The following is a 24,962-nucleotide window of genomic DNA, read 5'->3' as shown; positions in this document are numbered from 1 at the left end:
CTCTTGACTTGTCTTAGAGTAAATTCTCTTTCTGCTTTACTGTTCTCTGTAGCAGACTTGCTAGTCACAATTCTCTTCCCAATCCATTTTTTATGTTTATGTTTGATATTCTCTTTCCATGTTTCTTGGGTCCCAGGAATTTAACCTGCATCTCTGAATGTGTGAGTCCATCTGTACTCTAATTTTGAACTCAGTTGAGCTCTGGTCATATCCATCACACAGGTACTTCCTGCTCATCAGGTCCGTAATAGGGAAGTCAGTCAGATCATTGCTCTTCTGTGTCTCCTGCACTGACAGATATGTGACACTGCTCCCTAAGTTCAGGCTCTTACATTTGATCAACACACTTCTTTCTGACTGTCCCAACTTTCACAGTACCACCACTGAACGTATGGAATCTAAAACAACTTTTAAGTCTCATAATGCTTCCTTAGCATCACATTTACAGCAGATGTGTTTTAAATACCTCTGTGTAGCACTCAGAACCGTTTGGATCAAGCCCAATGATTTCTAGTTGGGTAGACCTGGGGGTGCAACACATTCCTAGTATGGGGCAAGGCCTGGAATCCAGCCCCGGTAGACCACCTCCAGATCATAGGAAGTTGAAGTGGGTGGGGTTATACAGGTCAAATGCTTAGGGCACGTAATGTACTCTATAAAGAAGTATCCAGATGCCAGTAGTGCCCTTGTTAAGGAATAGTAAATTTTGCTTTTGGTTTTACTTAGGGAAGTGAAGAGAGAAATGCTGAGTACTAATCCTGGCAGGAGTCTAAAAAGGAACAGCATGGAAATACGGACTGGAACTTAAGGGGAATTAATAAATTATGTTAAAAACTGTAGAAGTGCAAAGAGACCAGTTGGGGCTAGCCTGTTGCTTTGTTGTTTTGTGTGCTAGTCTTTTCTGGGCAGGTAATCACACTTAGCCTCTGCACACATAACTGGCAGCTGCTAGTGTGGGCCTGTGGCATCATGTCTTCTTCCTTGGCATGGCCAGAACTGTGTCTACTCAGTTCTTGCCCTGCTAGATTCTCAATTTCCCACTTTGGATATACGTTTTGCTAATTTTACTGCCTCTTTCTTAGAGCTTCAGCTAACACCTTACAAAGCTTCTTTGACAAATAAAAATGCCATAACTGTATAATAAGATTTCCATTCATGGTAGTAACAACAATAGTAAGCTTTATATGCTAGGTACTGTCAACTCTCTAAGCATTAGTGCTCACTAAAAATTATAGCCTTGCTATATAAATTTTTAAAAGTAAAATACCATCCCACTTTCTTGGGGCTAGTATTCCTTGGAATTGGTACTTACCCGTTTGCCTCTTCCCCCACTTTAAAAAATAAATATTATTTTTTAGGGCAGATTGGAATAAAATTGAAAATACAGTTAATATGTTTGTACTCTCTATTATCACCCCTACATTGAGCCTCTCACCCCACTGTCACCAGGTTCTGCACACAAACTGGGTCCTGAGCCTCTGTTGATACATAGCAGCACTGAATTCTAAGGCTAACTTTTAGGGTTCACTGCTGGTGTTTATGTGCTGTGGATTTTGATACGGGTACAATGATATGCAGTTTCTGTCACGGTATATCATAACAGAGTAGCTGCACTGTCCTAGAAACACTTTCATCCCTCTCCTCTCCTCTGGTGACCACTGATCTTGTTAGCGTCTCTATCACAGGTGGTCTTGATGGTTTTAAAAGGCATATTCTAAGTCCAGGTACTAGGTGGTCGTTGAGAAGCTGTAAGAATCTGGCATCTGTCAGTCTCCATGCAAACAAATACCTCTTAAGAAATGGACCTGCTTTGTTACTATGTTTTCTTCACTTCTGGGAACCTGCTAGCTGTTTGAACTCTGCATGGGTAACATGTGTAAGACTGCAGAAGTACTTCTTTGTTGCTTTCTGACTGAATACTTTAAGAGAGTGGTTGTTTTCAGCCAGGTGGTGGTGGTGCATGCCTTAATCCTAGGACTTGGGAAGTAGAGGCAGGTGGATCTCTGAGTTCCAGGCCAGCCTGATTTACAAGAGCTAGTTCCAGGACAGGTTCCAAAGCTACAGAGAAACCCTGTCTCAAATATCAAAAGGAGGGGGGGGAGTAGAGGGGGAGAGAGAGGAGAGAAAGAGGAGAAAGAGAGAGGAGAGAGAGAAAATATGTTTTTTTTTTTTACACATCTGGACAGTGGAGTTCTGTGTAGGCCAATAGTTAGTTTGATCAGACATCCTGGCCATTAGTATCTGATGATTCTAGAAGAAAAGTTGAGATGAGACTGGTCTATTTTCTCAATGCTATTTGCTGTTCAGGACAATCTAAAACCCCTGATAAAGCATTCAGAGACACCACCAGAACTGGTTGGTTTAGTAGCTTCATATTAATTTCTAGCTGTACTTCAGTGACTCATTTTTTTTTCTTTTAACCACTGCCTGGCCCATTATATCTAGCCTCTTCTAGGCTAATTCTCACGTATTAATTGAGCCCATTTCTAATAATCTGTGTAGCACCACGAGGTGCGCTTACCAGGAAGATTCTAGCCTACGTCCATCCTGGATCGGAGCTTCATCGCGTCTGGCATGGCGTCTGAGCTCACTTCCTCTTCCTCCCAGCATTCTGTTCTGCAGTGACTCATTTTTAAAGGAACTCTGGAACTGCCTGTTATTATACCCACATCTTGAGAAACCTTTATACTGCACTGTCAGAAGGCCTGGAACACAGTTGATCTATGAAGGATTTGGGTTTCTTGAAACTTACCAGTATGTTTTTCAGCAGATATTTAGTAATAGAAAATAAATTCCTTTGGGACAGCATCATATTAGAAGAAAATGATGAATGTTTCTAAATCTGCCTGGTATTTGTTCCATTGGTTATAACTGCCATGTATTGGCCAACGGTGATAGATTGGAGTCCTCATATCCTAGGTACTGACTCTCTTTTATTCTTCTTTTAGAAGCTCCTTGTGCCACGCCCCTGATGTGCAGCTTTGGGAGGCCAGTGGACCTGGAAAAGGACGACTACCAGAAGGTGGTGTGCAACAACGAGCACTGCCCGTGCAGCACCTGGATGCACCTGCAGTGCTTCTATGAATGGGAGAGCAGCATCCTGGTGCAGTTCAACTGCATTGGCAGGGCCCGCAGCTGGAACGAGAAGCAGTGCCGCCAGAACATGTGGACCAAGAAGGGCTACGACCTGGCTTTCCGCTTCTGCTCCTGCCGCTGTGGGCAGGGCCACTTAAAAAAGGACACAGACTGGTACCAGGTAAAGCGGATGCAAGATGAAAAAAAGAAGAAGTCTGGGTCAGAGAAGAACTCAGCAAGGCCTCCAGGGGAGGCTGGGGAGGAGGCAAAAAAATGCAGGCCCCTGAACAAGTCCCAGAAAGGCCTGAACCATGACCTTCCCCGGCGGCATTCCATGGACAGGCAGAACTCCCAGGAAAAGACAGTTAACGCTGCAGCCTATGGGGCCCGCTCCCCCTGTGGCTCCCCTGGCCAGTCCCCACCCTCTGGTTACTCTATCCTCTCCCCAGCCCACTTTAGTGGTCCCCGCTCCTCCAGATACCTTGGGGAATTCTTAAAGAATGCCATTCATCTTGAGCCTCACAAAAAGGCCATGCCTGGGGGCCATGTGTTCAGAAATGCCCACTTTGATTACAGTTCGTCTGGGCTGTCTGTACACAGGGGAGGACACTTTGACACCCCTGTACAGTTCCTGCGGCGATTGGACCTCTCTGAACTCCTCGCTCACATCCCCAGGCATAAGCTGAACACTTTCCATGTTCGGATGGAAGACGATGCCCAAGTGGGCCAAGGCGAGGATCTACGGAAGTTCATTCTTACAGCCCTCAGTGCCAGCCACAGAAATGTTGTAAACTGCGCTTTGTGCCACCGGGCACTTCCTGTGTTTGAACAGTTCCCACTAGTGGATGGAACTCTGTTCTTAAGCCCCTCAAGACATGATGAGATTGAATATGATGTTCCTTGTCACCTTCAAGGTATAGGTGTTGATTCACCTTGCCTGCTTTCTGTTTGTTAACACCCAAAAAGCAAACAAGATGGAATTGCATTTTCTTTTAAATTTTATTACAACTGACATGTTTTTGTTCTAGCCAAGGGCTAGGTAACATGAGTATTTGAGCTTCACCCAGTGGGCTGGTGGTTTTTGTACTCTGATGTCACTGTACTGGGTACAGGTGGTCTGGTGGGTAATTTTGTCTTTATTCTTTGCTAATTTGAAGAAAGGACCACTGATATTTAGCTTTTCACAACAGAGTAAAAATTTAGAGATGGAATTACATTGTTCTCTTTGCTGTGAAATAGTTTAATGTGCCTAGCAGGCTGTGATCCTTGTAAACAGGGAAAGCGGGAAACAAGAAGGGCCTGTATGACTTCTTGAATTAATTTTAAAATTGTGAAAGATAAGACTATTGATAGCATCAAAAGGAAAATGGGGGATGATTGAAAGCCCAGGCATGACCTTGGTTGAGGGAGTGTAGTGGTTAGCTTATATGTTTGACAAAGATTTGGGCACATTTTGGTTATAAATTGAAAGGCAAAGAGTTGGTCAGTGTAGGTGTGAAATTAAAACTGTTGAACTTTCAAAAGGAAGAAATGCATGATATACGAGTTTAACAAAATGCTAGAGAATCAGATAAAAATGACTCCTGTCTTCTTCCCACTAAACCCTGCTGTCTCCGCCCCCAGAGCCAAACACTTAGAAATGCTAACTGATTCTTCAAGGTTTTTGACATCAGGATTTTAAATAGTTATTTTCATTCTGCAGTTTTAGATACTGTCTTCTGCCTGTGCTGGTGTTTAAGGCGGATGACTACATATCTCCCTCTGGGGATAAATCCCTAGTGTTTCTGCTGTTAGTGGTGTTGAACCAAGATATATATTCCCATTATAGAAACAGTCTTGTCAAGGACACTGTTTTAAATGAGAGTTCTTTTCTTCATGTTTCCACTGCCTTCGATTTTTTATTTTATTTTGGGAGGCAAAGATCTTGCTGTGTAGCCCAGGATGGCTGCAGAATCACAGTTCTCTGAGAACTGATGCATTAAGAGCTAACTGTTGGTGTAGAATCTGAAGGGTCAAGTGCCTGAGAGTGATGGTTTTATTTTTTGTATTGTTTTAACTTTGGAAGGTTGCTCTCCCTTAGCAGCTTCGTAAACCAATTCTACACACTTAACATAATTTTTGAAGTTTTTCTCTTCTTCTGTAAACATCTCTTAAGGCTTTCATCCCCATTATCTCTATTCTGCCTGGAGCACTCAGGACCCTAGTGTTCTGAAAGCCCACCATGATGTGGCTCCTCAGCCCCTGTCCCCTTCATTTACTGTGGACTATCTTGGATTGTTGAATACATATACTTAGAACCTCACTCTGGAGATTCCTTGCTTTTGGTTTCTTTCTTTTTACACTTATATTTATTCTTCTTTTTACACTCACAGTACTGGAACTCCTGTTGATGTGACACCATACCTCCTAGATTGACATTCCCAACTCGCCTTTGATGGGAAAGGAAATCCTTGGTTTATCTTTACTTGTCTCTAATATTCTATTATACTTTCTGGAAACAGAACATTTTCTTGGATTTGTCTTCTACTATTTTTAGTTTCCAGAGGCTTATTTGTTTTTGTTTTATTTCTTGAGACACTCATTATGTCGATCAGACTGACCTTGCAGAGATCTGCCTGCCTCTGCCTCCCAAATACTGGGTTTAGAGGTGTGCACCAGCAAGCCTAGTTTCAGGGACTTTTCAATAGTACCACATTCTTGTTTCTCAGGCATACTTTCTTTTATTATCTTTCAGAGGAAGAAAATGGAGCTAGGAGTGGTTAGGATTAGTCTTGTTTGTGTGTTTTTGCATGATTCTCTGGAGTCCTTTGGCCTTTGTTATGAGGTGGGTACCACAAAGCCTTGTGGCCTGTTGGGATTTAAAGCCCTCCTATAGTTCCGTGGCAGGGTTGGTTGGTTGGCTTCTATATATTCAACAGGTAACAGGCTGGTTGACTTTTGTTGCCCCAGCTGGAATGGGTTCTATGTCTGCTTTCATATTTCACTAGGCTAGTTTGGGATTTTTTTTTTAAGTTGTGTTTTTAATTAAGACAATTGTACATATTTATTGTTTATAGTGTTATGTTTTGATGCCTGTTTATATTGTGTAATGATAAATTAGGGTACCGAAGATACCATTCACCTCATATTTATAATCTCTGGCAAGACATTCAAAACCCTAGTTATTTTGAAAAACACTACATCATTCTGTTGACTATAGTTGCCACAGTACAGTGAGACATTAGAACTTTTACTTCTAACTGTAAGTAGTTGTGTGTCCTTTAACTAGCTTCTTCCCACCCATCTCATCCTCCCTCCCTTTCCTAGCCTTAGGTAGCCGTTGTTCTTACTTCTGTACTCCTATCAGTACCTTTACATGCGACAACTATGTGAACCATATGATATTAGTCTGACCTTGGCATATTTTTATTACTTAATATAATGTTCATGTTTATCCATTTTATGGTAGTATGATTTGTTGTGTGACCTTTTATTCTTTTGGTGGGGTTTACCACCCAACTCAAATCACATGGAGTCTTATTCTTAGTTTTGAATTCCTGGCCTTAGCTTGGCTTCTTCTTCTTCTTCTTTTATTTATTTTTTTGCCAGCTTTTCTTAACAATTATCCTGACTACCTTTTGCCTCTGGGCTTTTATCTTTCTTCATTTGGTATACCTTACTTTGCTTCTTTCTCCATGACTTGCTGTGTAGCTAGGTGGTTGGCCCCTGATGTCCTCCTTTTCTGGTTCTCTCGTTGCTCTTTTTCAGTTCTCCTATTTATACTCTGTGCTTGCTAGCCCCGCCTAGCCTTGCTCCTGCCTCGCTAGTGACCGTTCATCTCTTTATTAGGATGATCAAGTGATTTAGACAGGCACAGTAACACAGCTTCACAGAATTAAACAAATGCAACATAAACAAAAATCACACACCTGAAAATAATATTCCCGACAATGATTAAATTTCTTTTATGGCTAAATATGTGTGTATATGTATATATACAAAAGTATTTTCTCTGCTCATTTGATGGACTCTTAGTTTGAGTCCATCGCTGTTAAGAGTATTGCTGCAGTGACTGTGGGAGTACAAGTACTTCTGACATACTGATTTCATTTCCTTTGCCTGTATACCCATAGTGTGATTTCTGGATCATATGGTATTCTAATTAAAAGGTTTTTTTTACATATTTTATTGTTATTGTTAGGTAATTCATATTTTTTTGTTTGTGTATTTATTTTTGAAAGATGATCTTTGTAGCCTTGGCTGGCTGGAACTGGCTATATAGATCAGGCTCATCTCGACCTCAGAGATATTAACCTAGCTCTGCCTCCAGAATACTGGAATTAAAGATGTGAGCTACCGTGCCTGGCTTAAATTTTAATTTTTTAAGGGAACTCTGCTGTTTTCTGTCATGATTGTACTACATGCTATTGATAGTGGGTGAGGATTCACCTTGAACTTACTCAAATGGATAAAGCTGGAGAACATAATTAAATGAAATAAGCCAAGCACAGAAAGACAAAACCATACTATCCATATGATCTCATTCAGCTATAAACTCAAAAACAACGGATTTCAAAAGTATAGAATTGAATAGTGCTCAGCTAAGACTGGAAAGGGTAGGGGACACATTCCCAGGGTGGGAAAGAGAATGGTCAATGACAGAAACACAGTTATATGAGAGTTAGATTTCTTCCTGTTTTATAGAGGTGGAATTTGTGTTTTTGTTTTTATTGAGCACAACTGCTAGTAATTTTAGAGAGAAGTGGGTAGAAACACCTTTATTTTTATACCTTAAAACTCGGACCATACTTTATAAAAATGAATTAGGGTACTTATGATGGACATATTTATTTTTATGTCCACCAAGTATATGTTTGTCAGTCAAACTTAGCAGATGTGCTAGATGAAGTCATCAGTGTATAATCTTGGTATATAAAATGATTTTATAAAATGTAACTGACCGTCCTAAACCCGAGGCTGTGACTAATAGCATCACACATGGAATTAGTAAATAGCATGTATACATTATGTAATCCTGTACATTGAGTATTCTGAGATTTCCAAGGTAGAAAGGGCCACTTGGGTTTGGATCTTCAGGAGGCAGTATGAAGGCAGTATGAGGGATGGTGGCTAAAAGAAAACCAATGAGGTTGTGATGAGGAGATGAAGAGAACTGTTTGGTTGGAAATGCTGCAGAGTGGAAAATGAGTAGGAGATGTGGAGAGCAGGCTGGGGTGAGGCAGGGTGTTCCTTTGAAGCCATTGTAGAGACCCTTGCCATGTGATTATGAATTGAGAGCTTTTTCAGCATTTAAAAAACAAACCTATAATAATATACCCCCAAAACGTTGCTTGGAAGGTTTGGGACCTAGAGTTATATCTATATGGAAACTTTGTCATATCTATATGCATGAAGATGAGAAGCTACTGTCTGAGATAGTGAGAATTAGAAAGAAGAGATAGCTGCAGGAGCCTTTTTAAAGAAATTGCCGATTTGGAATATCTTGACTATACAAAAGGGTCTTCTTTAGTTCACCTTTATTCCAGACCAGATAAATGATGCTTTCACAGGCAGGAGTAGGTAAGGTTGGGAAAAGGCCCATTTTAATGGGAAAGAAGGGGAGAGGATTTGAATATGTTTAGTTAATTTTCTGTGGAGATATCTAGCAAGCACTGTTAGAAACAAGCATTTGGGGTGAACACGTGGGAGCTTATTTTTAACATCGGTGGCTAAATCTTGGCAATAAAAGTCTTCAGTGACAAGAAAAGAGGAAGTGACTGTGATAAAGCTCAAGACTAAATTCTGAGGGCGTTGATCATGGAGGGGACGGAGAAAGGCAAAAATTAGATAGGCCTGCCTATCAGTATGCACACTGGTATGTAAGCATACACAGAGATAATATAATGTGGTATTCAATGCACTCTACAGGGTACTGACAAACTTCTGGTTTTCAAATCTGTAGTCGGAGTTTAATGAATACTAAAGTCCAGTACCACAAAAAAATATATTAGTCATGGGTCAGTGATTCTATTGCTGCACCTCAGAAGTCTGGGTGATCTTATTTATAGCAAGCTCTTATTCCAACCATGCTTTTAAAGCATTTTCAGTTCCAACAGAATGACCACATTCTTGGGCATGGAATTCCTCCGTTCAGTTAATTATATGTTGCTGAGATGTTTACTGTGTTCATTAGATTGTTATTCCCTTGCTTTGCCCCTTACTCCTTTTGATCCTCCCCAGCTCTGCTTCCAGCCCCTTCTCTGTGATTCAGGAAATGGTTTTGTTTGGTCTTCATAAGTAAGATGGTCTAGTTTTTGTATCATATGTCATTGTCCCAATAGGACTCTGCTTACATAATCTTTCCTATGGCTCAGAAATTCTCTGGATAGGATTTGGTGGAATGGTAATGGAAAATAAATCCAGAAACTAAGTTTTGACTCAGGTTTCCCAAGAGTTGGCTCCTTATTTTCATTGTAAGCTTTCACAAGCTACCCAGGCTCTTTAATCTTCTGTCTCTCCTGTTTGAAATGGGAATAACAATCATGAGTCCTTTGTATAGCATTGCAGTGAGAGTTAAATGAAGTAATTGATAGAGAACTCACAGCCCAGAGCAGACCCTTGGTAAGTGCACAGTGAATGTTCTTGTCTTCATCATCATAGCCATTGTTACTAACATCTTCTGTGTCTGGTGTTCACTTCTATTAGCAGCATAGATGCGTCTCAGGTAGGACCAAGGAGGAGACTGGAAACAAAGTGTTCTAGTGGCTCATAGATAATTGAATTGACTTTTGGATATGATCCCAGGAGCTCAGTGGATTTGGCATGTGAAACCTTTTCACTGTTTAAGAACAAGGGTAGGTGGCATTGTAAGAAGCTTGCTCTTCCTGGTTTTGGCCTAGACATCCCCCACTTTATAGTGTCATGCCCCATCTATTATTCATTCAGCACTCAGAGCTTTTCACATTGCTGACGTTATGCTGGACACTCAGGTTGACAAGGATGGATAAGGTATGGGTCCTGCTCTCAAGAAAAAAAGAGGTCCATGGAAGCAAATGCAATGGAAAGCTTCCCTCTATGGACCACTAGGTGCCCTTGTGGTTAAAAACGAAGAGAGCTGGTCTTTGCAAGTAACTGGTAAAAACTCTTAGTCTGGCTTTTGGTAGTGAACAGCACATTCTGAATAAGATCCACTGTGCAGCGTTCTGGGGTGCTGTTCCCTGTTCTCAGCCGTGTTCTAGAGTTCTCTCTGTTCCCAGCCGTGTTCTAGAGTTCTCTCTGTTCCCAGCCGTGTTCTAGAGTGCTCCCCGTTCTCAGCAGTGTTCTAGAGTGCTCTCTGTTCCTAGACGTGTTCTAGAGTACTCCCTCATCTCAACTCTGTTCTAGAGTGCTCCCTGATCTCAGCCGTGTTCTAGAGTGCTCTCTGTTCTCAGCAGTGTTGCTGTTACATATGGCCCAAGGAAGATCCTGGACATGCTGACTAATTATTTGAACCTTTACCTTTTTCATATAATTGGCTGGCCTGTTCCCTTTATAAACATTAAGTCCTAGTAAAGGAATGAAGCTGTGACTTTAAAAAACCCAGTAAATAATATTTTGGACTTCAGGTCCTTGATGAACAGTGGAGGAATGAAGTTGTGACTTTAAAAATCCAGTACACAATATTTTGGACTTGTAACGTATCACAAGTAACATGTAATTCTAGTTCTTAAATTAGCTGCGGTGCTAGCGGGGCCGTTTTGGAAATGAGGACAGTTAACATAGTAATTGTGGCTATGGTAAAATTCTGGGCTGACAACACAAAGTCAGATGTTTTTCGATGAATATTTTGTGGCTTGCAACTCATCAGGCCAGTGGTGTTGGTTCCTGTTGGTTCATTGTAACCAATGGCTCTGGAGAAGCCTGGTAATTCCAGGCTGGTTATAAGCATGTGAATTTATTGTTTGGATTTGGATGGACAAACAATGTAAGCACATTTTAGAAAAGTAAATTAAAGCAAGTGTCTATTTTCAATAAATTTGAATTTGATCTCGATAACAATAATTCACTGTTATCCTAACAGGACTGCTTAAGGATATATGATGGAAACCATCTGCCTTGCTTTTCAGATTTATTCAAATGATAAAATGTTTGCTTTTTGTTGTTTACGAGGGCATTTGTATTGCCACTGGAGATGAAGATGCTTTCCGCCATAGCCACCCTCAGCCTTGTGCTTTCTGTGTGCAGGGAGACTCATGCATCTGTATGCAGTGTGTGTGGACTGTCTGGAAGGGGTTCACAAGATCATCTGCATCAAGTGCAAGTCCCGGTGGGATGGCAGCTGGCACCAGCTGGGCACCATGTACACCTACGACATCCTGGCTGCCTCTCCCTGCTGTCAGGTTGGTATCCACTGAAGTGAGGGTGCAGTGGGTGACGCTGGACTTCTGCCACCAAGGTACCTTAGAGAGTTAAAGGCTGCCTGCCTGGTGGGTACCTTGAGGGAGTTGTGAGGGCTTGGAGAAGGTGCTTCTAAGGGTGAAGAATAATTCAAGTGCCTTAGTTGTTATCTTGTAGAAGAATATTATGTAGTCAGAGAGAGATATGTACAGTAATAGACTTGGAGTATTTTCCATCTGTTATGTCAGAAAAAAATGTTACAAAACTTACCTTGCTTCTATTTTTTTAATTCTTATTTATTTTTTTAAACAATCTTTTCTCACTTTTCATATTAATCCCAGTTCCCTCCCCCTCCTGTCCCCACACCTTCCACCCGTGCACTCCTCAGAGAGTGTAAGACTTCCCATGGGGATTCAACAAAGTCTGCCCCATCACTTTGCGGTAGGGCCAAGGTCCTCACCCCTATATCTAGACTGAGTGTAGTATCCCTCCAAAGAGAATGGACTCCAAAAAGCCAGTTCAAGCACTAGGGATAAATTTTGGTCCCACTGCCAGTGGCCCTACAGACTGCTCAAGCCACACAACTGTCACCCATATTCAGAGGGCTTAGTTTGGTCCTATGCAAGTTGCCTCACTGTCTGTCTGGAGTCAGGGAGCTCTCTCTAGCTCAGGTCAGTGTTTCTGTGGGTATCCACGTCATGGTCTTGACCCCTTTGCTTGTATTATTGGTTCTCCATCTCTTTGAGTGAACTCTAGGAGTTCAGCCCAGTTCTAGCTGTGGATCTTGCTTCCATTTCTAACTACGCATTAAAAGTCTCTGCTGAGCTCTGCAGCTGGTCAGGTGGCCTGGTGATTAGATTTCTGTGCATGGTTTCTTTAGTTTTCTTTTTGTTTGCTTGTAATTTTCTCATTTTGTGTGAGTAATTTGTATTACATTTGTATCAAAAGGTTATAATTTACACTGAAAAGGAAAGTTTTACTTTCTACAACAGACCAAATTTTCCTCTTGCTTACTTTCTGTGAGAGTTGGCAAAACCCAAACCTCTCACTCTTGAGCTGTGTGAGATTGCCAGAAAAATTCCTAATTCTTAAAGTGCTAGAAGAGCAGCATTCTTCTCTGACTCTAGGAGCACCTGAGGAATAACTGTCAGAAGGAAAGGAGGAAGGGGTTGATACAAACCCTATTAGATAAGAAACTAAGAAGACAAAAATCCCCAGGAATACCTGAATTTATTATCCTCATGCTTAAGGAAGAACTTATTACATAATTCCATGCTAGGCGTTCCTGGGTAGCAGGAACATTTTCTCCTCCTGTTGCCACTTTTTTTCAGTAGATACCAGTTTCTGTTGAGTTCAAAGGCTGGCAGAGATAGTAGTTCAGCTGTTTGTTTGTTTTGGATAAGGCTGACTAGTTTTCTGCTCTTGTGGTATACTGACTGCATTTCCAGACTCAAGGTTATCTTTGAAAATGAGTTACCATAATCTTCTAGTCAATCACCGTCATGTTTTATGGTTACTGCTGTGCCTTAGTGTCCACCCCTAAGATGAGAGAAACTAAAGGGAGTGGCACCATTCTCTACACATATGTGATGTAGCAGGAGGGAAGTGAACAAAACTCATGGCACCTTAGTGTTGCATGGGACCTTCTAGAGCTCACTCAGCCTTCTGAGTTGTTGTTTAAAATGGATGACTCAAATTTTTGATTGTTTTGCCCAGGTCTACATAAATTGTGTCATAGCTCTGACTAAAATCTGTGATTCCTATTCTGAACTTTTCAACTACATGTTGAAATGCCATGGGATTTTCATATCTTCAAATAAAAATATGCAATGGCATCCTGCCCACCAGTCCTCTACTACATACTGCATATTTACCCGTTAAATTTAAGCTGATATATGCCAAGACTATATTTTTTGGTCCCCCCCAACTGAAATGGAAATGGAAAACCTGTTTGATTACTCTTTATTATTAATCATTTGAAAGTATTCATTGTGAGGATATAGTAGGAGGCACTACAAAGGATTCCAGGTAAGTCTGAGGCAAAAATAACAATAATTGGTTAAAGAGAACGTTATACTCAAGACTCAGAGAGGGATGATGTAGTTAAAAGGGAGTTCATTTTAGGTTGCAGAAAGATAGTCCGTGTATTGCTGAAATGTGCACTCTGGAACATTTAGTTTAAATCCCAGCTGTTCTGCTTTCTGTTTTCTTGGGCATGGTATTTATCACTGTGTGCCCCTTTTCATCGTCTGAAATGCAGATTATACTCCCTCACAGGAATGCTTTCAGGACAAATTTGTTAGCACATGTTTAGGAAGGATCTAAATTAAGACTGTTTAATCTGTAATTTCTGCCTATCCACTTCACTCCCAGATCTATTATGAAGGGCTCCAGGATTTTACTGTTAGAGGCCCAGGCACAGGTGAAGATGTCCCATGCTAGTGAGTTCCAGCAGTCTCAAGATATACATAGCACTCCTGCCTAGATTGCCAATTTTGATTGAATGTTTTTGAGAAATTTTATTTCTATATAAAAGAAAGCAATGTTACGTGGAGTCAAATGAAAGTGTATATGAGCTTTTGAAATAAACCTGAACTCTTCAGGAAAGTTTTTCATTGTAGGTTTGGGTGCAGGGAGCCAGTTTCAGCCATTTGCTTAAAATCCAGGGGATTAGTGGTTGCTGTTAGGTAACTGGTGGAGATGATCAGGTAGTCTCTCGTTGATAGGCACCTCATATTAATAGAGAACCTGGGAGGCTGTCATCTTTAGAAGAATAATAATAAACACCAGAATGTGTATCTTTGATGTGCATACCCTGATTCTGTTAATAATGGAGATGCTTCTCTGAATTTTAGTCAGTTCCCAGCACTTTGATCAGATGGCTTTGGATGAGTATTGTGAAGCCAGTGACACTGTGGTTCATGATGTCTGTTTCCCCAGGCCCGTCTGAACTGCAAGCACTGTGGCAAGCCTGTGATCGACGTACGGATCGGAATGCAGTACTTCTCTGAGTACAGCAATGTCCAGCAGTGTCCACACTGTGGAAACCTGGACTACCATTTTGTGAAGCCATTCTCCTCCTTCAAAGTTCTTGAAGCTTATTGATGAAAGCTTTGCTTTAGTAATAGCTATTTTATTGATATTATTACTTTACTACATATCTTTTATAGGGGAGCATTCTGTGACATTAATTTCTTTTCTAATTTAAAACAGAGTTTACTTTGTATATTTGTGCCACTAAAATGAGGGCTGCCCCTTGCCCTTTCTTAATTGCCAGATGGTGTGTGGTTAAGACTGGAGTGCATATGGGAAATTGGACAGATTTTGGTTCATAGGGTTTCAGTCTCATGCAGAATCTCTGATGCAGTACTGAGGTAGTAGGAAGGATGGATGCCATTTAGGTGTGGGATTCTGTGGTGAAGCTAAAGGTGTGGTAGGAGTTGGGAGGAAGCTTTTTCTAATGTTAGCTCTCTTGAGAAACCCACTGTTAGATGTTTGGGCCTTGGGAAAAATAAGTGACAAATGAATGTAAGTCTAAACCTGGAGAGCCAGTACTGCATTAGGCTACCTGGACTCTGCTCTTCAGTTCAGGGTGAGGTCAGTTTACTCCCACTGATAGATAGGTGATTTGAGAATAGTTCTGAGTGCTTTCTTTGACAGTTTGTATAATTTAACAGTTTTCATACCGGAAATAATATCCAAATTATCTGACATTTGAAAACTGTTGCTGTTGTAAATGTTTTAGGTGAGCTGAATATAACAGGTCTTGTGAAGTGAAATTGGAAATGATAAATACTGAATCAAGAGGGCAGAACGCAGAACGTGGTTATTTGGATGGTGTCTCTAGAAGCTGGTCAGAGAACCCACAGAAAATTTGCACATGCTGTAGGTTTGGTGGGCATCGTTTACAGATTGCATTGCTGAAGCAGTTGCTTGGTATCCAGATCTTCTGAGGCAAACCTCTAGCCTAAGTGCTGTGCTCCAGAACCAGTCATGCTACACTTCTCATTGTATCTACTGCCACATTAGCCCATTTAATACTGAGTTCCCCAAATCAGAGTTGACCTAGGAAGGAAGGGGAAATTGGTTAGAATGATGAAGAACAGTTTTTATTCTTTTAAAAGTATGTTTCAGTTTGGTAGCAGTAATGCAAAGAGCATATCTGAAAATAGATCATCCTAAAGATTTCCATGATTTCTCACTGTTTCTTAAAAAAAAAAAAGTTGCATACAGAACACCAGGTATTCCAAAGTTCACTAAGACTTGGATACTTGAATGTGCTGAAGATATCCCTCATAGAATTAGAATTAGAGAATTACTTCTCATGAAGGAATTTGGTAATTTCAAGTATGATACAGAAATATACATTAAAAGACTACTAAAAATAACTTATGAATAGGCAAATTTGGGGTTCATGTAAATATTTTATATCACTTGGTTTATGCCATCCCAGGGGGCTTTTCTTTTCATAATTGTCTAAACATTATTGCCAATGAGTTTTACGCTCTACAGAAGTCTTGGTGTTTAATTTGAAACAACAGCATTTAAGAACCTATGCTAAACTAAAACTTTTTGTCAGTTGGTTTGTTACTTCTGGTTTTGTGTTTGATGATCTGAAAAGTTTCATAATCTGCAAGAAATGCTCAAGTTGCATAGGACAAACAATAATCATTATTGATCAGATGGTGTTTAATACAACTACGTTAGATCTATAGGATATAATATTTGCAAATTTGTCTTTGATGCACAATTATGAGTTAGCTGTTTTCCTATGAATCTGTTGTACACTCAAGTTTAAAATTTTGGTAAGTTTCAGATTCCATATTTGTCTTCATGTTTGTTCCTGATTTTTTAGAATAAATAAAATACTTGTAATACTGTTCTTTAACCTATTGACGTTTTCTAGTAAAACTATGTTATTGTTCTGAAGTCAACCTATCTTTTGCACCCAGTGAGTTCTTTAGATTGAAAAAACCAAACAAGAACCCAAAACAGTGTGGAAGTGTAAGCCACATTTTATTCTTGCTCCTTAGTTTGTTTTCTGACCCCCACATGAAGAAGTTTCACTATAATTGAATAACATTTGATTTTGATGTTATATGGATGATAAAATGAGGACTATAGATGTGTATAGTTATATACAAAGAGAAACATGAGCCACATACTCTAATACTTATCATTTGCTATATTGTTGATTGATTTAAATTTTGTCTGAAAAGGAAAATTTGGCTTATTTAAAGAGTAAAATAAAATTGACTGTACAATACTTGCTTTATAGGTAAATATTACTTTGGAAATCTGCTGACCTTAATGTTTTCACCAAACTTTGCCAGAACGCATTGGTTAGAATTGAAATGTTTCAAGAAAGATCACCACTGTTTTTGTTGTAGTTGCAATATTAAAGGGCTTCAGTTGTTTGAGGTTTCTGTCCTGCCTGGTTCTGCAGTTATTCATTCCCAAAGAATCACACAGAGGTCTACACCAATTATAAACTAATTGGCCCAGTATCTCTGGCTCTACTTATTAACTAATTCTTATAACTAATATTAGCCCATAATTCTTGTCTATGTGGGCCACGTGCCTTGGTACCTTTTTTTGCGAAGCAGTCACATCTTGCTTTCTCTGCAGCTGGGTCACGACTGGAGACTGAGCGTCCCTCTTCCCAGAATTCTCCTGTTCTCATTGTCCCACCTCTGTTTCCTGCCTGGTCGCCCTGCCTGTACTCCATGCCTGGCTACTGGCCAATCAGCATTTTATTAAAAATAATAGAGGTGACAGGATAAATGACCATTGTCCCACAGCATTCAGTCATCCAGGAGATCTAACTTCTGTTTTTCTCATGAGTAGTATCCAGTAATTTGTAGTTTTGAGGTTGCCTAATAATCTAAAGTGATTTTTATCTAATTTAACACTTCGAGTCATTTATTTTTAAAGAGTTCCATACTTTGAGCAAGTAAAACTTGTCTGCTTTCGTTTTGAGAGAAGCTAATTTCTGATCATTTTCTCTTCAGGCCTTCTCAACTCTCCTTTTTCATCTGATCACCCAGTCACATGGAAAACACTTGGTAGCAGTGGTCTTATACCTTTAAAGGTAGACTTTATTCCATGAAATGGAGGGATGAGTGAATTGTTTTCTAGTGTACAAAGGACTTTTTCCAGCATTCTTTAATTTCCAATTTTTGTAAAAAGGGGTTCATTTTTCTAAGTAAAGAAAATTTTCATACCTTTTTGGGAAAAATTAACTTATGACAGAAGAATATTATATGTTTAAATGCTAAAACTTAACATTGATTCATAACTTGCTAGACTACCTTCCTGAGTATTTCATATTGTCTTATAGTACCAGTGCTAACTGTGCAGTCTGCACTGGGCCTGTTTTCTAACTTGTTTTATTTTCTTTTTAATCTCTTGAAGCACTTATTAAGTAGTTTCAGTTGGAGGATCAGGGAAGAGGTGAGGAGAAAGCACTTTTGTTTAGGGTGTGATTCCCATAGCAGAATGCTGCCTAGCTCAGTTCATCGTCATACTTTATTGACTTTATTATTTTTCCAGGTAATGGAAAGACAATATAATAAATGGACACCATGAAAACCAGCTCAAAAATATGTTGTCTATAAAGATTTTTTTTTGTCAAAATGTTTGGATTGCACTTTTGTTGAGGGAAACCGGTGTAAATACTTAAAGAATGTTGATAAAATTGAAGCATTTGGGTTATGGAATCGTGTGGTGTTAGAGGGTTTCTGTATGTGAAAGGTATGTATTAAGAATAATAAAATTTTAGAAATGTTGAACTTTAATGTGTTACTAGATTTTGTTGGAATTTTTGAAAAATGGGGTTTTTGATAAGAAAAGATAGTAGAGAAGTAGGGATAGTCTCAAGATTAGAAAAAAAATATCTAGAAAGCCATTCCAAAGTACTACTGCAACTAATAAAAACTATATATTCTGGGCTAGTGAGATGGCTCAGCAGGTAAAAGTAGGAGGAGGGCCTGCTTGTTAGTCCCAGCCACCTGGCTAGCTTAATCCCTAAATAACCACAGAAATGTATTCATTAAAACATTGCTTGACCCATTAGCTCTATCTTCTTACTGGCTAACTCTTATATTTAACCAATTTCTATTAATCTCTATATTGCCATGTTGTAGTGGTTTATTGGCAAAGATGAGGCATATCAGACTCTGGTGGCTCCATGGTGTCTCCCTCTTTCTTCTTTCTCCCAGCATTCAGTTATGTCTTCCCTGCCTACCCAAGTTCTGCCCTATCAACAGGCTAAGGCAGTTTCTTTACTCATTAATGATAATGACAGCACACAGAGACTCCCAAATCAAGTAAAGGTACCCACTACCAAATTTAATAACCTGAGTTTTATCTCCAGAACCCACATGGTGGAAGGAGAGATGAACTCCAAAAAGTTGTCCTCTTATCAGAACATGTATGTTGTTGTGCATGCACACATGTGATAGATAAATTTAAAAAGGGGGGGGGAAGAACCACAATTATAAATTCTTCACTGCTTACAAGTGTATATCATAGGTAAGTTTCCTTTGCAATACAATAATAACAAATCAGCCTTCCCTTTGTTTCATGTGGGTAGTATAAAATTATTGTTATGTTTATAAAGGATTTTGTGGTATAGTGTTAAAAAAATTGAAAGAGTATGGTTTTGATGCACTCTAGACCCATAGATATTGTCTTAGTGTTCTGTTGCTGTGAAGAGGAACCATGACCAAGGCAATTTTTATAAAGGAAAGCATTTAACGGGCTGGTTTACAGCTTCAGAGATTTAGTCCATTATCATCATGGGGGGACGGGCATAACTGCAGGCAGGCAGGCAGGCACTAGAGCTGTAGCTGAGAGCTTTACATCCTGATCTGCCTGCAGGTGGGGAGAAAGAAAGAGCTGAGACTGGGCCTGACTTCAGAGTTCACCCCTCGTGACACTGTTGTTCCTCCAACACACTTCTAATCCTTCTGTTTCTTCCAGACAGGTCTACTCTCTGATGACTAATCAGTTAAATATATGAGCCTGTGGGTACAATTCTTTTTCAGATCACCACAGATACGTAGTCAAAACTTAAAGTTCTCTTGGTTTTTCCAGAATGCTAGTTATAACCACAAAACATGCTTTATGGCTTCATCAGCATGATTTGGTGAGATAAATCCAACAGTCTCAGAAAGAATGTGTAACAGCCAGTAATACAAGAGGGCAAAATCCTTATGCTTTGTAAAAGATGCTGTTGATGGCTTTGAATAGCTTCCCTACACTTCCCCTTTGAGTTTTTATAGATTTCAGGTGCTGTTTTTCTACTGTGTATAACTACTGTCAGCAAAGTACCATTGCAATGTGGGAAGGTGGCAGTTGAGATTAGTGGTAGAAAACTCTTTCTTGCCCTCAATGGTTTCCAGTTTAAATCTTGCCTGCTGTTTTGATTTAAATTTGACAAATTCTACAAGTAATTAGATTGCTCGTTATGTGGATGGTTTAATAAATTTTGGAAGGAAAAAGAACTTATTTATTTATTAAAGATTTCTGCCTCCCCGCCACTGCCTCCCATTTCCCTCCCCCTCCCCCAATTAAGTCCCCCTCCCTCGTCAGCCCGAAGAGCAATCAGGGTTCCCTGCCCTGTGGGAAGTCCAATGACCCCCCCCCATCCAGGTCTATTAAGGTGAGCATCCAAACTGCCTAGGCTCCCACCAAGCCAGTACGTGCAGTAGGATCAAAAACCCATTGCCATTGTTCTTGAGTTCTCAGTAGTCCTCATTGTCCGCTATGTTCAGCGAGTCCGGTTTTATCCCATGCTCTTTCAGACCCAGGCCAGCTGGCCTTGGTGAGTTCCCAATAGAATATCTCCATTGTCTCAGTGTGTGCATGCACCCCTCGTGGTCCTGTTAGTCGAAAAAGAACTTATCTTAAACATTCGTTCTTTTCCTGTTCTATCAGATTTTTACACTGGGGGTAGGGGATGCTCATGAATGTGAAATGTGCATAAAGATAGTACTATATAGATGTAATATTTGAAATTATTTTAATGTATACTTGTGCTAATTTTATAGCCTTGACCTGGTTTTGCCAAGCCATGAGTATAACAAAAAAGAAAAAAAATAAAGGACTTTGATTCATGGAGTTCAGTAGAAAACTGGTCACACTTAACAACTGTTAATGGAATTAGCATTTATGGCCCCATTTCTTTATGAGTATCATGTTAAGTGTTGTGATCATACTGGCTTAAAATGTTGATAATACTTTATAATACTGTAAAATAAAGTTTAGAACTATCTAATTACATTTGTAAGCCCAATTACTACTGATGTGGAAAAGTCAATAACTGTAGAAATGATAGAATTTAGAGATGTGTGAGTTTATAACAAGGGATGTTTTTCATTTTACTCATGTGGTTATTGATTATTAAATCATGTTGCCTGTGTTTGATTTTAAAGATGTGTGGAGGCCCAAAGAATTTTAAAGTTGATATAGGCTAGATGGCATATCCAGCTTATAGGGGTTTTCTATTTTGCGTCTTGTTTTCTGTAACCACTTATAAACTACCTTCAGACAAAAGATTTTGTAGAATGGGAATTTTCTTTGTTCTGCTTCTGATTTGTATTGCCTTTATATCTTTGTGGATTAGGTTATTTTCTGATGACAAGGTTAACAAATCTGGGACCCAGATGAATGACAGTATCCTATTATTGTGAAGATACACCCTGACCATGGCAACTCCTATAAAAGAAAGAATTGAATCAGGGCTTGCATACAGTTTCAGAGGTCCAATGTCATCACAGTGGAGAACCAGGAAGCAAGTAGGAAGACATAGTAATAGAGAAGTTAAGATTTCTGTAACTGGATCCACAGGCAGCAGGAAGAGACAGTGAGCCTGGCTTGAGCTTTGGAAACCCCAAAGCCCAACCCCAGAGACACATTTCCTTCAACAAGGCCACATCTCCTAATATCTGTCAAGTACTTCCACTTCCTCATGATCAAGCATTCAAATAAATACATGAGCCATGAGGTCATTCCTGTTCAAACCACCATAATCCACTCCTTGGTTCCCATAGACTTGTAGCCATACCATAATGCAAAAATGTATTCAGTCTAACTTCAAAAGTTCCCATGATCTATAACAGTCTCAACACTATTTGAAAGTCCAAAGTCTCTTCTGAGACTCATGGCAATCTCTTAACTATAATTCCCTGGGGGAAAAAACAGAATACATACTTCCAACATACAATGGTACAGGATTCCAAAGGGGAGGAGAGGGAACATAGAAAATACTGGACAAAAGCAAGACTGAAAACCAGCTTGGGAAACTCCAAACTGAAGGAAATGAGCCTACTGTGTGGAAAGCAGTGTTAATCCCATAGGTCTTCCCAATAGGGTCGTTTTGGTAAGTCCTACCTTCCAGCAGTGGTGCATGAGATGAAATATTTGACACAGAGATTTGGGTTGATGAATTCACAGAGCAAACATTTGAAAATATTCTATGGTATAGTTTTAGGGGAAAAATTCTTGAGATGTATCTTTTACCTATTTTTCAATGATTAATTTGTTGGCATCTTTTTTCATCTCAAGATAAATTACTGCTGGAGGAAAACTAGATAGAAGGTGACATTTTAACAGTCTACTCTTAAAACTATTTTATTCACTTTGGGATTTTTGAGCTATTTTTGGATTCATACATGTCGAGCTATCACATTTGATATACCATTGATAATATCCAGTTTGGTCATGGTTTTGCTTATTTTTTTTTTTTTTGTTTTTGGTTTTTTGAGACAGGGTTTCTCCGTAGCTTTTGGTTCCTGCTCTGGTAGACCAGGCTGGCCTCAAACTCACAGAGATCCGACTGCCTCTGCCTCCCGAGTGCTGGGATTAAAGGCGTGCGCCACCACTGCCTGGCATGGTTTTGCTTCTTGGTTAACTTTTTAGACAGTTTTTATATCTTACAATCCATTTTCAGTTTCTCATGATCTTGTCTGAATTGCTGGTATCCCAGTTTGAGGGTTACTGTACTTGATTATTGTATTTGAGTCTCTTTGAGTCTTACAAGAATAAAAGTACTGTTTTACACATTTTTTTTTTTTAGCTAACATTTCTCATGTCTTGGGAACTATATCAGTTACTTTTCTGTTGCTGTAGTTAAAACACCATGACTGAAAGAACTTAAGGAAGAACTGCCCCCACCATGTCTGCATCTTCTAAAGGTTCCATAAGCATTCAAATACATGTGCCTATGATGGACATTTCTCATTCAAACCACTAGAGAATAATTAAAGATAGTAACTGCAGAACTATAAGGTGGCAATCAGTTTTATACATCATGTTCATCCACATTAACTAGTTTAACTGTTCTGAAGTTCTGATATAGTAAGTTGATTAGGGAAATAAGGACGGAGGCCACAGACAAGCATTTCTTTGATGCCTCAGAACCCCATGGCTCTAAAAAGAGTAATTTGGAAAGGAATCTGAGATGAGTGAATATTTTAGAGACCTTAGTGGAAATGATAAGGTTATCACAAGCCTGCACAGGGTGTCTGAAAGGTCATTTTACTTTGTGCAAGGATTATAGCAACTATGACTGTCTCCAGTGGTAGAGAAACATTGGCAGAAGTTTGTGCTTTTGATAGATAATATATAAGAACATAAATTATTAATAATTAGTGTTAGTTTTGTAGACCTCTCCTTTCAAATTATCATGATATATTGAGTGGGAGGACAGTTTTTGGTAATGGTAGAGTTGACAAATGCCATTAATATGTCCCCACTTTTTTCTAATTCCTTTTATTTATCAAAATGTTTATCATATGTTTTCTTATCTACTATTTTTCTTCTGTCTTTTCTCCTTACTTTCTTGTTGCATCAAGTTTCCTAATCATCAGGATATGATAAAAGCTCCCAGGTAAGCTCTTTTCCTGGAGAGACATGATTAAACAACTACTCACCCTAGATGGGGAACCAGTGACTACCAAAGTGCAGATACCACTGCAGTCCATCTTAGCAAATCCATGAGTGATGTGGGAGACCCCTCTGTGTGTGTTCTTTAAATTTTTCTTTACTGTAAAGGAGCTAAGTATGGAGAGACATTTCATTGTATGGGATGCTAAGCCAAACCAGCTTGTATGTATATTATAAAGGGATCTTGACTTCAGAATTTGGGCCTAAGAGCACGTTGCTTGGGAAAAGAGGTTTTTCTTTAGTTTCCACAGAAGATGAGAACTTGTGGAATACTCACAAATATGGCTTGATAGACCATGCCCTACTGAAAGGTCACTATGAATACCCTCAAAAAAATTACTTCACCCAACTGTTGACTGAGATGAGCCTAGCACACAAGATAGACCATAAAAGACCTGATAAACAGCCCCCCAAACAGCAGGAATAAGTATGGACAAATCTACGCTCATATTCCCAAATATTGTCTATCATTGTTTGTTTACATTTAAAGAGGAATATGATATAGATATGAATAATTTGCATTGGTGTGGATTTTGGTTTATTAATACAAATTTAAGGTAAACTTTGTTATATTGTATATGTATATTTCTGCCCTTAAGGTATTGTGTTTGTGTAGCTGATTTAAAAGTGTATAATTAAAAAAATATAGGTTAATAGAGAGTCATCTATAATAGTCAAGTTTGTAGTCATGTCAGATTTTTTAGATGTACAGAGAAGTATTTCAGATGGATTGGGATTCTTGAAATCTTGCAGAGACTTTCAGAATATGGCATTTAAAATGCTTAAGATCTTAAGACTTTTTATAACAATGAAACACATCTGGCAGCACCAAGCTACTTCAAAAAGATGATGGGCATTTGAAGAGGCTCCTTATGGAGTTTGTTAGCCATTTGGGGAAAAAAAAAAAAAAAAAAAAAAAAAAACTGCTCTTGCTTGGACTGCTTCACTGGACATGCAGGACCCACAGAAAAATGACTGTTAAACTTGCCCAAAGGTGAGATGATCCTTCAGGGTTTCTGCTTCATGAAAAAGTCTGTGAGACCTTCTGCAGGACAGAAAAGAAAGTGACTGGCAAACTGCCAATATAGGCAGAACTGTCTTTGAAATTTCCTGCTTTGTGGAAAAGTCTGCTGGATACTATGGGCCTGTAGGCTGAAGCTGGATGCCCCAGTGATACAGAAGAACTTTAGGTGACTGTCCAGGCAGTGAGATGTCTCTGTCAATTCTAGAGTTTTGGAAGTTGCTTACAGTGCACTTCCTGTTTACTTAGGTAATACTATATCCTTCTGGAGTCTTTGATGGAGTTAAAAGATAGTTATAGTTTTCCTTAGTTATGATAAAAGATAAAGTAAATAGAAATATTGCAACTAATTCTTGCTTAATACCTGTTATATGTAATTTCACTGTGCTAAAGTTAAAACCTTCCTTTTTTTTTAAACAGAAAAGGGGAGGTGATGTGGGAGTCCCCTTCTCTGTGTTGCTTGTATTGGTTAATGAATAAAGAAACTGCCTTGGCTGATAGAGCAGATCTTAGAAAGGTGGAGAAGACAGAACTGAATTCTGGGAGGAAGAAAGCAAAGTAG

At 39.4% G+C, this 24,962-nt stretch overlaps 1 protein-coding gene across 1 annotated transcript in view; it reads left to right on the top strand.

Moving 5' to 3' along the window:
- Positions 1-18,246, top strand: part of Heca (hdc homolog, cell cycle regulator) — a 54,750-nt gene extending 36,504 nt beyond the window's left edge. The window contains exons 2-4 of the mRNA XM_057761650.1: positions 2,949-3,989; positions 11,278-11,432; positions 14,371-18,246. Of these exons, the coding sequence (XP_057617633.1) occupies positions 2,949-3,989; positions 11,278-11,432; positions 14,371-14,535 (1,361 nt within the window). The 3' untranslated portion in view covers positions 14,536-18,246. The remainder of the gene's footprint in view (positions 1-2,948; positions 3,990-11,277; positions 11,433-14,370) is intronic.
- The last annotated feature ends 6,716 nt before the right edge of the window (positions 18,247-24,962 follow it).

This window comes from Chionomys nivalis, chromosome 2 (genome assembly GCF_950005125.1).
Source record: "Chionomys nivalis chromosome 2, mChiNiv1.1, whole genome shotgun sequence".
In the NCBI taxonomy this organism is placed as follows: Eukaryota; Metazoa; Chordata; class Mammalia; order Rodentia; family Cricetidae; genus Chionomys; species Chionomys nivalis.
This window is presented reverse-complemented; position numbering and strand designations above follow the sequence as displayed.